Source organism: Brachycentrus maculatus, unplaced genomic scaffold (genome assembly GCF_059751285.1).
Source record: "Brachycentrus maculatus isolate JH-2025_06_01 unplaced genomic scaffold, ASM5975128v1 h1tg000375l, whole genome shotgun sequence".
Classification (NCBI taxonomy): domain Eukaryota; kingdom Metazoa; phylum Arthropoda; class Insecta; order Trichoptera; family Brachycentridae; genus Brachycentrus; species Brachycentrus maculatus.
Genome location: NW_028281124.1, coordinates 192,308 through 212,029, shown reverse-complemented (window position 1 = coordinate 212,029; position 19,722 = coordinate 192,308). Strand labels below are relative to the sequence as shown.

Sequence of the window (19,722 nt, the reverse complement as noted above, 5' to 3'; positions counted from 1 at the left end):
TAATATATCCCAGCAAAAGAAGCATATTTTTAACTTAATATTTACCCGCTACATGGCAGAAAGTGTTATTTTTACATTTTGAAGAAAATGTATGGTTTAATTATTTTTTTAAATATACTAAATATTTTTTAAATGGAGAAATAACCTTCAGGTTTTACTAACAAAGATCTGTTGCACAGTAAAAAGTTCAATAAGTGGCTTGATATTTATTTTTAATACATTGTATTATATTTTTAAACTTTAAAACGTTCTCCTGAAAAATATATAATTTTTTATTTATGACGTTCTTGAAAGGAGTGAGCGATAGGTATGAGTATTTTTAGCTATATTTAATAAGAAAATTGATGATATATTATCAGCTAGATCTGATTACTAGGGTGACTTTTGTAAAAAGTGCTTCTATCCACGATCTAGGAATGTACAGATCTCCCATATAGTGTAGCTACAATATCTAGTCAGGCAAGACAAGACCAGCTTGATATCCGATACTGTTAGAGGTGCGTTTCGGAACAAGAGACCCGTTTTCACGGACCTATTGGCTGGAGAAAAAAATATGATTGACTCGCTGCCCACCCAGTAATGTGTCGAGGTGAAAATTATCAAAGCTTCTCAAAGTTTCACAGAAAATAATAACGTATTTAAAAAATGAACTTAATTTCACAAAACTGGATTTACGCGTGACATTCACCAATTCTACCCATGATTGACAACCACACTACTCAAATTCTTAGAAGTTCTTTATATATCATCTAATTTGAAAACATTGTACTTGAATCACTATAATTCTCGCTAGAGAAATCTATTGGTGAAATGACGAAGCTTTTTATTGAGCAAAAACTCTTTCATTTGGATTATAATGGAATCCTGGATTAAAATCACTGTTTTTTTGGACCTCATACATCTTTCATATTATTTTTTTTGCAGCAGTATCTACGGTTGATTTGGGAATGTATTTATTTAGCAGAAACAATAGTCAACATACTGAGAGAATTATAATTTTTATGCAGCTTATAATTTGGTTGGTTATTTTATTTACAACATTTTAGGTGCGTCCAAATCCTTGTTCACCAATCTAAGAGTTAGGAGTTATTATTTTAACATCTCAACATAGATGAAGACAAATATGGAAGGCTGGATATTTACTGGATGTTTTTTCAACGTTTCAGAGCATTGCAAAGGGTAGGTGCATATAATATGTCAAAGAATTTAAAGATTCAATAAATGTCATATTTCGCAATTCGAAATCTTTTAAAAAATCAAGAATGTTAAAAAAGATTTCTTTCATTTAATAATTGACGAGTTAAAAATATTTATTATTTTTATTAATTTTTTAAAGCTTAACAACAACAAATTTTTAGAACCATTGATATGTTTATTACGCTATTTATCTATGTCATCTAATAGGGTAAAGACACTTTTGTTGGCCAGTTCACAATTTTTTCAAAATTATTCTTGTGTTCATATTTTAAATTTATTAATTCAATCCCAGTTCCTTGGGTCTCAAATTAGCAATGAAGAAACTTGCGAAAGAGAGATCAGACGTAGTGTCACCATTGCCAAAAGTGCTATGTCTAAGCTAGACAAAATCTGGAAATATTATTTTTTTGACATCTCATCAAAGATGAGGAAAAATATGGAAGTCTGGGCATACACGGGGCTGATGAGCGTCATAGGATGGTTAAGTGATCACTTTACACACGTGTAACATTCACAAATTCTACCCATTATTGACAACCACACTACTCAAGTTCTTGGAAGTCCTTCATTTTTGATAAGATGTCAAAAAAATAATTGGAGATAATCCAGATTTGTGAACAAGTATTTGGACACACTCAAAATGTTGTAAAATCTGGAAAGACTGAGTTGTGAGTAACAGCACCAAGATGAAGCTTGTCAGGAGTTTGGTCCACTCCATTTTCTTCAATACTGCTGAAACATGGGCCATAAAAACAGCAGAGAGTAGAAAAATTGACGCATTTGAAATTTTGTGTTGGAGGCACATGCTCCAAATCCCATAGACAGCTAGACGCACTAACGAGTCCATTTGTCAGGATTTGCACTTGGTGACTTGACTAAAATTAACCGTAAAACTGACATACCGTTCTTTTTCAAATGGTGTTTTACAAAGAATTAAAAAATGGTTTTTGGTTGTATTCATAAGATGAGTTCAGAAATACGACGCAATGCCCAATGTACCATTGGATGCGGATAAGGGTTGGAAAAAGAAAAAAAAAATGAGTATATAATAAAAAACAAACATGAATCTTGTACTCAAACATGAAACGATATGAGATTTACGATATATGTGTGAGTAACAATTTTTTAAGTAGAGTGGTTGTATCACAGGTACTTTATTTGATGTGACACGTGTATAAAGTGATCACTACCTGTAACAGGCTATATTCTTTTTCATGATTAAAAAATATTATAATAAGTATATATTTTCTGAATTATCTAACGTCCAAGTGACTCTAAAATCTAGCTACGGCTTATAATGACCCTACTCAGGCTTCAACTTTTTAAGTTTCATAGCCTATGCCTACTCGTGAGTGGATTAACTCTTTATGTTTAAAGTTAGTATAATTTCATGTAATTTATGAGTGATAATTCTAGGCAAAAACACTCGCAACGATATATTTATGACACAGTGGTACCTATTCATACAAAAACAGCTCCACTTTCGAGTTTCTCAAGTAGCCATATTGTTTTTGCATGTTTACAACTAGTTCCATGTCCAAAACTGCTTCGTCTACCCTACTTATTTTATCGCATGGGTATGTAACATAAGTACCACACGCGTATTGAAATATCTAATATTTTATTAGTGTAATGGCAATACCATATTACTCGTGCGGTACACGCTTTGGCGTGTGGCTGGCGTTTTGCGTATTTCCGTTTGCGTGTTCAGCTCGCTTCAACCAGCACGGATTTGTATACAACTTATAAAACCACGTTAAATTCACTGAACTTAGCTCGAATAGCGCGCGGGGTTGTAATGACGTATATCCGTATTGATTTAGGGATTCACAAAACCTTGTTTATTTTATGGCATTTATTTTACTGAGACTATAAATAAAATATATTTTATTTAAATAATATATTTTAATGAATAAAAATTATTTTATATAATTATAAAAGTAAAATAGTATTTTTTTTTATAAAAATCAAAAGAATAGGACTGTCAAAAGTTGTGAGTATTGTTGTTCGCATTTCCATTCCCTTTTTTGTGCAGGTATAACGGACTCCAAGATATATCCAACATTATCGATTCTATTAGTGACCCTTAATTTCACCTAATAGTGCAAAGGGCACCGCATCAAATCAGTTCAATGTTAATTTAATCGTTTAGTATATAAAGCAAATGTGATAAGTTCTGCGCTTTAGGTACTAGTCCAGGGTAACATTAAATAAGTATAAGGGTGAAAAATGAGTTATATTTTTATTGCTCCTCTGGGAATCGAACCCGGGACGTTCAGCAAATAGTAGCCAAATGTGCTAACAAATACACTATACAGGTGGATATCCAACATTACATTTTTTAATTCAATACACCCTCAAGAAGAGGACTCGTGACGTAGGTACACATGAAAACTTCATAATATAGTATATTTTGTAAAGTTTACGAACACAGTGTTTATTAAATTAGCCATTTTGTTTTACTATTGAACACGCAAACGGTAATACGCTGGCCAGTGACCACATCACATGAGTTGCCGATGACAGTATGTCATTCTATATTATTATATTACAGCTAATGTTTATACCCGGTTGCGCCCGTGATTGAATATTGAGTTTACAAAAATAAGTTCGCCATTAACTTGTCTTTTTCATATATTTTGGTCATTACAAATATACTTTTTTATTTTCTTTTCTTGTATCACCAGTGGAACATCTATCATACATTTGGCCACACTGAGAGATCGCTTTTCGACTGCATTCAGTCTACTTTCATCCCTCTTTTGCCAACTCCATGCTCCAACTAATAAATAATTAGTCAAGTAAGTTCATGATTTGGTACAATAAAATATTATTATTTTCCTGGATAAATATTTATCCTGATTTTAATACCAAATTATCTTTTCAACTCCCTTTGATAGCCATTAGTTTTTTAAGCAAACAAAGTAATGTCTTGGTGGCCTATTTCAAAAACGACATAAATATTAAATAAAAAAAAACCTTACCTGAATACCAGTGGCGTGCAAGGAGAATTAATTAGGGCAGGCAGTAGAGGTAGGTAGTAAGGTACGCTAGGCACTATTTACTAGGGTAGGCAGTAAAGGTAAGTGTGTAGTTTTTTTTAGATATGTATTGCATTTACTATTTACCTTGCATATTATGTACAAGGTTTATAGATCATTAAGTGGATTTTGGTTTCTTATAACTAAATATAGATACTTATTTTAAACATGCAATAAGGTTTAACTTCGGCTTGCATTTTTAACCTCGGCTCGTAACGCATGTCTGTGGTGAAAACTTTAGTGCATGTTGGTCTTCGGTTCGACCAAAAATTGCATGTGTTAAACATTTTGTATAGTTTTAAGTGTGTAAATGATGCTATGGTGGTGAAGGGTGGTATGGTTTTGTATGCTGTGGTAGTGATTGTCCTGACGAAGAGACGGGTATGTCTCGAAACCGGTAGACATAAAAATCTCGGCGAGTGGTTATATACTAATATTATCAACATTTTTGTAAAAAAATAAATAAGTAAATATGACTAACCACAAAGTAAATGCTTTAAATATTAATAATATTGAGAATAATATAAATAAAGATGTTTTATTGAAATCTGTGTTGGAAACAGGAGGGATAATCTTATGTGGGCCAATCAGGATCTTCTCAACGTGTGTTCATTGCTGGAAGGAAACCATGTAAAACTCCTCAAGAGAAGGCGAATTGTAGACTGTCATCAACAGACCTTCCGTACCACTAGATAAAGGTAGGTAGTAAGGTAAACAAGGTTCTACTTAATAATAATAATAATAATAATCTTGGATGATTTATACAGCGCCATATTCGTAAAAAAAACTACCTCAAGGGCGTTTATACAGGTACGGATTATGATATGAAAATGATAATGAGAGAAAATTAAAAATATCTAAGTATTAGTGAAAAGCGTCGTCAATCGGCTGAGTCTGAAGGCAGAAAAGTGAAGCCGCCGTATTGTTACGCTTTCTTCTCGGTCTTCTTGGGCTGGAGCATGGCCAAGATGTTGGACAGGACGCCTCACTGTGTAATGGTTATGCCGGAGAACAGCTTGTTAAGGTCCCGTCATTGTGGATATTCAACTGCAGATGGCGGAGATAATGCTGGTCTTCTTGTTGTCACTGGAGGCATTGATGGGCATTTCCAACACCTTGGCAGCTAGGTACTCCATGGCGGCGGCAGGGTACGCGGGCGCACAAGCCCCAACTTTCTCAACGTAGTAGATGCGAGCTAGCGTGTTTTGGGGTTTTAAAATTGCCCCTGTACTCCATAAAGTTAAATAATAGTAAGGTAGTTACTGGTTGAGTGAGTTAAGATAGGCACTGTCTTTCTGCCTGTATGGAAAGCACGCCCCTGCTGAATACACAGTTAATTCTCGTATGAGATACCGATTGAATTAAAAATCAACCAACCAGAAAACTGAAATAAGTCAACTTTGAGATGGGTCTCGATATGTCAGCGTGACGTCACTCGGAGGACCCGTATCGCGTTTCTTTCACAAAATGGACATGCACCATTACGGATCTAGTGCGACGTGCATGTAGATATAATTTTTTCTTCTCAATATACATAGGTAGATATATAGAAATGATGGCATTGATAAATAGTAGAGGTCTTTTACCAGATAAGTGAAATCCAATTGAAATAGTGTCTTGAATTTTTTATGTTATGTTTTGGCTTAGTTTAATTTCGCTTTTAATTTTTACTTTTTTTTTCTTTTCTCTTTTTTACGACCGAATTACGTGCAAAATACACATAACGTGGTAGGATTCTTCAAAAAAATATATTAACTATGTATGTGAATGTTTAAATTTACGACTATATATACATATATATATATATATATATATATATATATATATATATATATATATATATATATATATATATATATATATATATATATATATATATATATATATATATATATATATATATATATATATATATATATATATATATATATATATATATATATATATATATAAACATATATATGTATATGTATGTACGTACATATTTAACAAATAATAATAATAATAAAACCCTTATCCGCACCCCAATGGTGCATAGGGCACTGTGTCTTATAAACGCAGTGTTATCATGATCGTTTTACACATGAAGGAAAGGTGATCAGCCCTCCGCTTCAGGTACCAGTCCATGGTACCATGGACCATTTAACAAATAAATGAAGAAAAAAATATGGGATTGACCCAAATAAACGGATGGCCCGATTAACCGATGCGTTAACTCATTAGTCAATAGAGCCAAATATCTAAGGTACAACGTTTGTGGTTTCTTTTGAGGGATAATTTACTTAATCTTTAAACTATGTATATATATAGGGAGGTACACTGTTTATTTACTGGTAATAAACTTCAATCAAAGTTTTATGTCTCAATGAAACCAAAGGTAACTTTGACAAACTTGATATCATACTTAATAAATATGTAGGTAGGTACTTAATTTGAACTATGGCTAAATATCTCCTTGGAAATTTCGGATTATTCTTATTTTAATTTATTTATTGGACAATTAATATAGCGCCATTTTCGTGAAAAATCATCTCAAGGGCGCGTTACAAGGGCGATTTTTTATTATGACGTCATATCTCGTCATGGTGTTGGGTAGATAAAGTGACATCTTATTATGATGTTTGGAAGACATTTCATGCTGTATGGAATATGACGTCACATCTAATTATGATGTTTGGAAGACATTTCATGCTGTTTGAGAGGTGAAGTCATATCTTGTCATGATTAGGGAATGTGACGTCATATTTCATCATGTAGGGGAGAAGACGTCACATCTCGTCATGATGTTGGCCAGATGACGTCATGCTTCAACATGCTATTGGGGTGATGACGTCATATCTCGCCATGCTTTAATAAGATGCTTAATAGAGATGATGTCATACCTCGTCATTATATACGTCATAACTTATCATGCTGAACAGGTGACGTTATACCTCGTTATTATAAAGAAAAGATGAAGTCAAATCTCATTGTGCTTAACAGGAGGTGACGTCATATCTCGTCATGATGTAGGAGAGATGACGAAATATTACGTCAAGTCAGAATATGACGATAAGTGATAAGTGGCGACTCACCTGCCCAGGATCTTGGAGACGCACCCGTTGGAGACTTGCAGGATGCGCGAGATGTCGCAGGGGCGCGCGCCCGAGTGCGCCAGCTCGACGATCTTCTGGCGCGTGGAGTCCGGCAGCGGCCTGCCCCCTACAAACACCCCGCCCAGTTGGTTAACACCGCTGTGACCTGCCAGACACAACACACCCCGGTCACACGACGACACACGAAAAGGGAAAACACACCCCGCATCATCGGTCAATCAAGCTAGCAACTTATTCTATCGGACACTGGATAATTCACCCTACGGATGAGAGATATATCAATAATACAGGTGTCTCAAAATGAGTTGAAACAACCATAATTTTACGATACGAATGAAGTCTGAGCACACCAGGACTTACGATCCGGCATTTGGTTAACTAAATCATTTTATTTTAGTGATCACTTTACACAGTTTTTATAACATTTAACATTCTGCCCATTATTAAACATCAATATATATAAATTCATTTATATTTTTAAATTTCTTGATTGATGGTGACGCCATCTATCAAATTATAACTAGCATGTTTAAGGAATCCACCGACATTGCATATAGACATATTTTTTAACCATGTAGGTAATATCCATATTATTTATCGTTTCGGCATTTACTTTGTGTTAAGAAATGATAAAATTATAAATAAAACAATTTTTTTTAGTGGTAAAAAAACAAGTATTTTACGTATAATATCAAAATTGAAATAAATAAGATGAAAATATGCAATGTTAGCGGATTCCTTTCACATGCTTGTTCTAATTTGGTAGATTTGGAAGTATGTTGATAATTGAGCATCAGTTGAAAAATTTGTGCAGTGGATATATTTAATATATATACATATATATATATATATATATATATATATATATATATATATATATATATATATATATATATGTGTATATATATATATATATATGTATATATATATATATATATATATATATATATATATATATATATATATATATATATATATATATATATATATATATATATATATATATACCTAAATATTTTTTGTTCATTTGTTTTAATTTTTACCAGAAAATGAAAACATCTGTAAGTTTTCGAAACTAGTCGTACCATATAAAAATATAACTAATTAAGTGGTATATTCAAGTGTTTAATTTATAAAAAAAAACATATTGATATACTGCAGATATGTATTTTATTTTTCAAGTAGAGATGCTTCTGTTTTTTTTGCGGATTTATAGTAACCAAAATCCACCCTCTTGTTAGCCTTATGTATATATATATATATATATATATATATATATATATATATATATATATATATATATATATATATATATATATATATATATATATATATATATATATATATATATATATATATATATATATATATATATATATATATATATATAAATATATCTTTGGCTAGAAAGCCTGGGATGTAAGCCCTGGGATGCTCAAACTTCCAAGTTCTTTCGCATAAAAAATTATAGATGTTTCATCTCAACTTGAAACACCTATAACAATCTAATTTCATTTACACCATCTAACTACGTACAACTAAAAAAAACTAAATTACACGCATAGTTTTTACACGAATCAATATCTAGGCGTTGAAAGAAAGGTTGTATTATATTTCAACCCCTTTAAACTGAATTGACACCACTATTCTCGTTTATAAAAGTCTGATTGTTTTAACAGTTTAGTATTTATACGCGTTGGAATTACCGAAAACAATCAAAGGTCTAATAACGAATTCGATAAAATAATAAATAAAATGATGTCGAAAAATAATTAGAAATATTATGTTTCAAAATGTTGAACTTGATTTACATTAATATGAAAGGAGTACGAAATTAAATATGAATCCATACGAAAATTAAATTATTTTTATGGTCGAAAAGGGTATCTTGTTTTCTTTTTTCGTGTCCAATGGAATAATAACACAGTTTCCAAAATTCACTCACATCACACAATCTTACTACAAATGTCTAATTTATCTTATCTTATTATATATATATATATATATATATATATATATATATATATATATATATATATATATATATATATATATATATATACATATTTAGCCAATCATATATTAAAAGCAGTACCTACAAATAATTCTAAACAATATAATTTATATTTGAAACAATTACTTTGTGATTTTCCATTTTATAATAGAAATATAACTTTGTTTTAAATCACTAAATATTTTGTTATAATTAAGTTACAATAATACATTTATATTATTATTTAACAAGTTTATTCATATACATTGTTATTACAGTGTTTCGTTCGGTAGTCATATGTAGAAACAGATTTTTGAAACAGAAATAGATATTGTCAAAAGAATACATCTATTTGCTCCGAAGATGATAAGGTGCTTGTCGAAACCGGTTGGAAAAAAGTACCAAAAATAAATGTGCTCTTTAACCAAGTTTGAATTTTATTTCATAAAGAAATATTTTATTTTTCCAGATTTTGTGAACAAGTATTTGGACACACTCAAAATGTTGTGAACAAATATTTATATAATAGTAATAAACTGTTTATAGCTTTTGACTATTAAGGGTTTGTTTTTTTGCTTATTAATATAAAATAGTGCAAATTTGGTTTCACTTTAAACCCTACAGTTTTTGACCGTTTTGGCGCAGGCCGTTTGGTGCAAGGGCGTTTTGGCGCGAGGGCGTTTTGGCGCGATGACGTTTTGGCGCAAATAATCTGTTATTCTATGTGACTACCGAGCTTGTTTATCATTATTTTACACGTCAAATGAATAAGCTTGTATCTGCGAAAATGCTGCATTAATGAAAGTGATTTCAAATTGACCATACCATTATTAAGACTAAAAAATAACATACATAATTAGCAAATAGTTCACCGTTGGTTATTTGAAACATTACTAGGTAGGTGCTTTTTGATAAATTTTTAAAAACATTTAATTTTTTTAATACATTGACTTAGCAATAAATAAATGAAAATTTGATCCATATTTCACATTCTTATCTGACCATCGCGATTTTACAGATTCATCGTTATTCGTTAGACGTGTTGATTTTTGTAAAATATCTGTTTGTAAGACACTATTTTTCATATTTATGATAACATTTGGAATGATTTTTATATTAATCTAGCAATAATAAAAATAAATAAATAAATAATCATATCTTAAAATATATAAGGCATTAATTTAAAATATGGTTAATTTCAGAATATTTTACATATTATACACCATAAATTTTATATTTCTTTGAAATGGTTTGCTATATCCAGATTTGTGGATACAGGAATAATGTAAGAGATGACGTTCAGGGAGAAAAGCATAACTGATATTTGGGAAAAGAGATGGTTGGGTTTGAATTTTTATCATAGGGTTCATCTTAGATTATAGATATTTAAGAATATTTATAAAATTATTTGCTTTATTTTGCTTGGTATATATAAATAGCACTACTTGAAACCTATTGTGATACGTGTTTCAATGTATTCTGCATCATTTTTAAGCACCATACAACAAACATTCGGTGTTCTTAAACATAATTCATGTTATATTAATATATTTATTGATTGGGCATGAACTTTGTGGAATGACATGTTGATTATTAAGTACAAAAACATTAAACATTTGTATAATACTCATTTGACTCATAAACACTTAAATTATTACACTCAGTTATAAAAAAAAGGTCAAGTCATGAACAATTTAGAAAATTTAGAAATACATACAAGTTTGATTCTGATAAAATGTTAATTAACAATATGCGTTTTCAAAATAAGTTCCCATATTTCCTTTTAGAAAAAATCCTTCCCCCCCTTTTATTTATTACTCTACCAACCTCTATATATACCTACCCCTAAATATTTATGATCGATAGTTTTTCTTTTCACCTGTAGATGAAAATATCTTTTAGTCTTCGAAACTAGTAGTGTGTAATAAAATAAAACTCATTAAGTGGTATTATACGAGAATTTAATTTAAAAAATAGTATTAATTCACGTTCCCTGATTCTTGTTTTGAATTTTCTGGAAGTCATACTTCTTCTTCTTCTTCTTTTTATAGATCCTAGGGATCTGTTTATGCCTCCGCATGTCGCTCTTGGGATGATGACTCCCAGCTGTCTTTCCATCTTTTCGGAGGTCTGCCTGGGAGTCTGCGTCCTTGAAGGGCGATACGTGGAAGTCTGTCTTCTGACATTCTGTTTATATGTTCATTCCAGTGTCGCCTTCGTTTTTGTCCCCACCTCACGATATCCTCCGTCTTACACATGCTCCGGATGTCGGTATTTCTTACTCGGTCTCGCAATGTGTTTCCGGTTATGGATCGGAGAGTCTTCCTCTCGGAGGTTCGAATTTGAGATTTTGTACTGGAAGTATCTGCTCTTGCCTCAATCCCATAAGTGGCTATTGGTCGAACACATGAAGGAAGTCATACCTATGTATGAATTTATACAGTCGAATTAAAATGTATATGTACCTACATCAATGTTGTCTAGTATAGTGAATAAATAAAAATTAAGAAACAGCTCTTACTCCCTCTTTACCATTTAACGTTCTAACGACACAACTCTAAAATTTGACTTTGAGTGAAAACGGTGCGAAATGCATCAAAACACGTGTCACGCTAGATTACAAGAAATGTGGTATTTATCAGGTAAAATTTAAATTAAAAATAGATAGATATTACCACAAAGTAATAACCGAATCAGATTAATGAAAATATTTGCTTTTGCAGGTTTTTTTGTTAACAGGATGTAGAAAATTCGTAAATCATTTATATGCACAATTACAAACGTAATTAATTATCTAAAAGTAGAATCTACTACCCTTAGAAAATGATAAACCTTCTCAGTTGGGGTTTTTCAATATAAAGCAGTAAAAAGCACAATTTATACAACTTTTCTTATAATGATTTAAAATGAGGGTAGCTGAAAAGCTCCAGTAATATAAATTTTCCCCTCTGAGCGTATTATTAGGACTTTTTATACAGTAAATGAACATCAAACACTTATTGTTTAAGAATTTTGATAATTAATTATACTTGAAATTTCTTCTGAATTAATGACGCGCTTGTTAACCGTCTTAATGGGTAATTTCTTTTTTGGTCTTCTTTATTAGTTCATAACGCAAATCAAGTTAAAAATATGAATTTATAAAATACTATCAGATTTTTTTGTTTTTATAATAATTTAATTTTACTTGATAAAATACCAGTATCTAGAATCTTTTTATACTGATATTTTTAAACATTTCAATCACTTATCCGCATCCGATAGTGCATAGGGCACTGCATCATATAAACGCAGTGTTATCTTGATCGGTTAATACACGAAGGAAAGGTAATCAGACCTTTTCTCCGAGTACCAGTCCAGGGTAATATTGAATAAATATTAGAGTGAAAAACCACTTATATTTATTTGACCCCTCCTGGGAATCAAACCCGGGACCTCCAGTTCAGTAGCCTACACTACACTAGGGAGGCGAACAAAACATTTAAACATAGATGAAGAATAATATAGACGCCTGGGTATTTACAGGGCTAACGGCTTGTCATAGGCTGGTTTCAGTGAACACTTTATACGCGCGTAACATTCACCATTTTGCCCATGATTGACAACCACGCTACTCAAGTTTCAGAAGTTAAATTAGTTCATCAATTGAAAAGATCCCGTTGTCTAAATTTTTGTTCAAAAATCCAGTAGACTCAAAAAATCAGTGTTTGATATAACATTTAATACACAAATCAACATTATTCATTTTATTATTATTTATTATGAACTATACGTACATATTCAATGTAATTTTTAAGACATATGAATTAAATATGCTATGAATCCTAGTACAAAATAGGCAAAGATAATTTTTCTAAGGAAACCAATAAATTTATTATTAGATTAAAATCAATATTTTTAGCTTTTCCACTTTTTTATTTGACCAGCGACCGGGTTTCGTCGTTACCGACATCATCAGACTGGTCGGACTATGATGTCAGACTGATGATGTCGGTAACGACGAAACCCGGTCGCTGGTCAAATAAAAAAGTGGAAAAGCTAAAAATATTGGTTTTAATCTAATAATAAATTAAAAATGCAATTCCATCACGAAGTGTCAGTGGATAATATAAATCTATTAAAAAAACCAATAAATATTTGAAAAAGTGTAGGTGGAATCGCCCCAACCCCCTCGCTAGGTGGCTGATATAACGTGGCCTCAAACATTTCATGTTTCAGCTTCCTTTTCATATCGCGTTCTCTAGCATTAAACGTAAACTTTTTAATTTTACACGTGAAAGGAAAGTTCTCAAGGCCTTTATCTCGAAGGCACTTTGAAATTATTCTTTCCCCAAAGTTGCAGACCGCCTTCGCGCGCCTTTTATCTGTAGCCAGATCAGATGTTATTATACGAACGATATTTCTCATTTTCACTAGCACTTTTATCTGCCCTAAAGAGTTTATTGAGCGTAAAACAGGGAACGTTTTAACTTTGTTACGCTAAGGAGGATTCTCATTCCAATCGTAGTTTTACTTTAAATTTATTACAAATTTGATATCTTTTACAGATCAATGTTTAAGGTTTAAATCACTAACTAACTATCTCACAAATTTCACATATTAAATATCCACAGATCAACGTTTAATTTTAAGTAACTAACTAACTATCTCACATTTATCACAAATTAAATATCCACAGATCAATGTTTAAGTTTAAGTAATTAATTATCTCACATTTATCACATATTAAATATCCACAGATCAACGTTTAAGGTTTAAGTAACTAACAAACTTTCTACATTTATCACAAATTAGAAATCTTTCACAGATCAATGTTTAAGTTTAAGTAATTAACTATCTCACATTTATCACATATTAAATATCCACAGATCAACGTTTAAGGTTTAAGTAACTAACTAACTATCTACATTTATCACAAATTAGAAATCTTTCACAGATCAATGTTAAGGTTTAAGTAACTAACTAACTATCTACATTTATCACAAATTAGAAATCTTTCAAAGATCAATGTTTAAGATTTAACTAACCCTAAGTGATCAAAAATTACTTATCTTTTACGAATCAATTTTTCAGGTTTAACTAACTAACTAACTATCTCACATTTCTCACAAATGAAATATCCACAGATCAACGTTTAAGGTTTAAGTAACTAACTAACTATCTACATTTATCAGAAATTAGATATCTTTCACATATCAATGTTAAAGGTTTAACTAACTAACTAACATTAATAACAAATTAGATATCTTGCACACATCAATGTTTAAGGTTTAACTAAATAACTTACGAACTCAAATATATCACAAATTAGATATCTTCCACATATCAATGTTAAGAGTTTAACTCACTAACTCGCATTGATCACATATTAGATATTTGCACAGATCAATGTTTAAAGTTTAACTAACTAACTTACTAACTCAAATAAATCACAGATTAGATATCTTTCACATATCAATGTTAAAGGTTTAACTCACTAACTCACATTGATCACAAATTATATATTTTGCACAGATCAATGTTTAAGGTTTAACTAACTAACTTACTAACTCAAATATATCACAAATTAGATATCTTTCACATATCAATGTTAAGAGTTCAACTCACTAACTCACTTTGATCACAAATTATATATTTTGCACAGATCAATGTTTAAGGTTTAACTAACTAACTTACTAACTCAAATATATCACAAATTAGATATCTTTCACATATCAATGTTAAGAGTTCAACTCACTAACTCACATTAATTACAAATTAGATATTTTGCACAAATCAATGTTTAAGGTTTAACTAACTAACACACGAACTCAAATATATAACAAATTAGATATCTTTCACATATCAATGTTAAGAGTTTAACTCACTAACTCACATTGATCACAAATTAGATATTTTGCACAGATCAATGTTTAAGGTTTAACTAACTAATATTATTGACAAAGTTCTTAAAAAATAATATGATTACATAAAAGTGTTTTGATAATGCCTTTTTTCTAGCCTAGTCTGAGATTCCATTCAAATATTAATAATATCTTATACGGTGTTTAAAAATGATGCAGAATGATGCTGAAAACACGTGTCAGAATAAATTTTAAGAAGTAGTGATATTTATAAAGAGAAATTCAAATTTAAAATTATAGATATAATTTACCACAATGCGTCTGCCGAATCAATTAATGGTGTACAAGATCAACTCTCCGTAGTTATCGCGTTATCATATATACAGCCTTGGCCATATCGCTCACTCCTTTCAAGAACGTCATAAATCAAGAATCGTCAATTTTTAGTTGTGCACGTTTTTGGAATGCCCAGATAATGTACTATATCCCAGCAAAAGCGGCATTTTTTTAAAATTAATATTTACCCGCTGCAGGGCAGAAAGTGTTGTTTTTGCATTTTGAAGAAAAGGTATTGTTTAATATTTTTTTAAATTTACTAAATATTTTTCAAACGGAGAAAGAACCTCCATATTTTACCTAAAAAGATCTGTTGCACAATAAAAAGTTCAATAAGTGGCTTGATATTTATTTTTAATACATTGTATTATATTTTTAAACTTTATAACATTCTCCTGAAAAATAAAGTTTTTTGATTTATGACGTCTTGAAAGGAGTGAGCAATATTAGCAACATTTTGAGTGTGTCCACATACTGGCATTTCTCATGTATGTGATTGTTATCCAGGATTCGGATCCCACATACAAATAAAATAGTTTCTGATTAATAAAAAGCTTCTTTTCATCTCACCAGTAGATGTCTCTAGTGAAATTCTAGTGATTCAGGAAAAATGTTTAGAAATTGGATCATATATATAGAGCTTCCAAGAATTTGAGTAGTGTGGTTGTCAATAATGGGTAGAATTGGTGAATGTTATCTGGTTATCTGAATTATCTCCAATTACAGGAGTTATTTTCATATTATTTTTTGACATCACATCAAAGAAAAATAAAATGCCCAGACTTCCATATTCTTCTTCATCTTTGATAAGATGTAAAAAAATTATATTCTACAAATTAAACTCGAATTCTATAAATACTATGGAACTGACCCTTGAAATGAGTAAGACAAGGGTTTTTAAATAAACCATCTCCCAAATGTCTGGATAGCTGGTAGTAGGTAAAATCCATCAAAATACAAATCAATCCGAAAGGATTTCAAGACTCCCAAGAATCGCAGTTTTTAAAGACATAAACCCATTCTGTAGGGGTTTATGTGTAACACATATGGTGCCTAACACATATGGCCAGGGCTGTATATATGCCTATCAGGTGATGCAATGAGCTGATGATGAGATTGAAGACATCCCTAAGTAGCGGAGGGCGGAGGGCTCACCGCAGTAAGGGTGCGACAAGGAGTCCAGGCAGTGTATCCCGGAGAGTGACGGCCGCCTACCTTTGTGCGCGAGGTCATCCATGCGGTCCATGAGGCTCGCGTCGGGCGGCCAAGGGCTGAGTCCGCCCAGCTGTTGGGCGGGCAGCATCGGGGTGCACAGCTTTACTGAAGAAACAATAAAAAACGACAGAAATTAAGTTAATTAATATTATAAATAATCAATTAAATTTATATAACAATCCTAGTTATTTTTTTTGTGTGTTCTCCACTTAACGAATTCGTGCGCGGCTTCATACTGTTTTTTAGGTGATTCCATTAGTTGATATTTGGAGTTTAATTAGGAATGTAATTAATTATGAGTATTTTAATGTTTTAGGATTTAATAAACCCTGAAGATTGCTAGGTAATGTTGAAACTGGTAGGTTAAAGTGTACTAATAATAAAAAAGTGGTTAAAACAAAGTTGTTTGATTTTGTAAAGTCCATAAAATGTGCCACAAAGTATCTAAAACATTCAAGGAATTAAGTTAATCTCTTTGTATTTCTACCGGTTGATGGGAACATCTGTAGTTCCCGAAACTAATCGTGTTTACAACATTATGAGTGTGTCCTAATACTTGTTCACAAACTTGATTATCTCGTTTCTTAAATGTTTTTCGCAGATACTTTGTGGCACATTTTATAAACTTTATAAAATTAAACGACTTTGTTTTAACCACTTTTTTTATTATAAGTACACTTTAACCTACCGGTTTCTTCAAGAACCTTGTCATCATCAGGGTTTATTAAATTCTTAAACATTAAAAACATTTAAATATCTACTCATAATTCATTACATTCGAATGTAATTAATTATTAGTATTTTAATGTTTTAGAATTGAATAAACCCTGACGATGACAAGGTTCTTGTCGAAACCGGTAGGTTAAAGTGTACTAATAATAAAAAAGGTGTTAAAACAAAGTTGTTTAATTTTATAAAAATGTATGCTCAAATAATTATTTAAATAAACAAATGTGGTTGGTAATGGAAGCAGATGAAGACAGATGAAAACTTGGCATGATCAAGTGTTTCCAACATTTTGAGTGTGTCCAAATACCTATTTGTTCACTAATCTGGATTATTTCCAATTAAAGGAGTTATTTTCATATTATTTTTTGACTTCTCATCAAAGATGAAGAAGAATATGGAAGTGTGGGCATTTACGGGGCTGACGATCGTCATAGGCTGGTTTAAGTGATCAATTTACACACGTGTAACATTCACCAATTCTATCCATTATTGACAACCACACTACTCAAATTCTTGGAAGTTCTATATATTTATATATAACATAGGAGTTTCTGCTCAACAAAAAGCTTCTTTTCCTCTCACCAATAGATGTGTCTAGTGAAGTTCTAGTGATTCAAGAACAAAGTTTCTAAATTGGTTTATATATATAGAACTTCGAAGAATTTGAGTCAATTATGGGTGGAAATCGAGAATGTATTAAAAATAAATATCAAGCCACTTATTGAACTTTTTACCGTGCAACCTGCAGGTTTTTTCTCCATTTGAAAAATATTTAGTATATTTAAAAAAATGATGAACAATACCTTTTCTTCAAAATGCAAAAAAAAACACTTCTGCCCTGTAGCGAGTAAATTTAAGTTATTATACTATGCCACTTTTGCTGGGATATAGTACATTTTATGGGTATTATTAAAACACGCACAACTGAAAATTGACGATTTTTTTTTATATATGACGTTGTTGAAAGGAGTGAGCGAATTCTTCTGCGCACATTTTCTGTTAGAGTAAAAAATATAATTTAAAATTCCGGAAACACGAGGGTCAAGGCTCTATCGGTCCAGATTGATGGCGGTACTGTCTGAGGGCTGCTGATAAGGCAGAGACTAAGGGTTGTATCATCCCCTACCCACCACTCCCCACCCCTCACCCCCAGACGGCTTCCCCACGGGTTATTTAACACGCTTCATGGATAACTCGAGCATTGGATTCATTGCATTGCGAAGGCCTTTCGCTTAACGCGTTACCCCGGATCGATCTATTGATTTCACCATGGATGGTCGAGTGGGGTAAACTTTGTTTTCGATACTAATCAATTGAGGAAATCTATCGAATAACAATCAGCATATGAAAGGGATCCAACAACTATATCAATATCAATAATGGTCAAAATGGCGAACGTTACAAAAAAACGTTTAATTGATTACTTAACTCATTACATTTTTTGGTGTGTCTAAATCTTTTTCCACAAATCTGAGTTTATATTTAGCATTTTGATATTTTAACACAGATAAAAAAGAATATGAAAGTCTGTGTATTAATTAATTATTACTGGGCTTTAATTGTTTTGAAACTCAGTTTTGCAAGTAACGTGTATATATCCACAAGTACCTACCTAAAGAATAAGTAAGAAAAGAAAAAACATCTTAACATACATGAAGAAGAATTAGTCAAGGTATTTACAGGGTTTATGACCTGTCATAAGCTAGATTAATCAGCTTTAATTTTTTGAATAATATATGATATATTAAATCCCTTACCGCATCCCAATGGTGCATAGGGCACTGCTTCATATAAACGCAGTATTTTCTTGATCGTTTACACACGAAGGAAAGGTGATCTGCCCTCCACTTCAGGTACCAGTCCAGTGTAATATTGAATAAATATTAGAGTAAAAAAATCACTTATATTTATTAAACCCCCCTGGGAATCGAACCCGGGACCTCCAGAACGGTAGGCGAGCATGCTAACCATTACACTACGGAGGCGGACATATAATATATGATAATAATAATAATAATAAAAGAGACTTTTTTGCTTAAAATTTTTACTAATTATTGTAAAATATTCACACATTATACTAAAATATTAATAGTAAACCCACTCACAAGTAGGAATAGGTAGGCTTAAAAACATTGAAAAAGTTGGACCCTAAGTGTGGCCGTGATAAGCGGTGTTGTATAAGCCGTAGCAAGATTTCAAAGTCACTTGGACGATAAGTAATTGTTGTGAAAAAAAACGGATAATTTATACATCAATATAACTTAAGAATAAAA

General features: G+C 31.4%; 1 protein-coding gene across 1 annotated transcript in view; it reads right to left on the bottom strand.

Annotated features, from left to right (window-relative positions):
• The window catches only part of LOC148303268 (paired box protein Pax-6-like), a gene marked incomplete at its 3' end in the record, with an annotated part of 61,826 nt that extends 45,018 nt beyond the window's left edge, over window positions 1–16,808 (bottom strand). Inside the window, exons 1-2 of the mRNA XM_088270239.1 lie at window positions 16,721–16,808; window positions 7,313–7,478 (exon numbers count right to left, since the gene is read on the bottom strand). Coding sequence (XP_088126365.1) covers window positions 7,313–7,478; window positions 16,721–16,808 — 254 coding nt within the window. The remainder of the gene's footprint in view (window positions 1–7,312; window positions 7,479–16,720) is intronic.
• Between the last annotated feature and the right edge of the window lie 2,914 nt (window positions 16,809–19,722).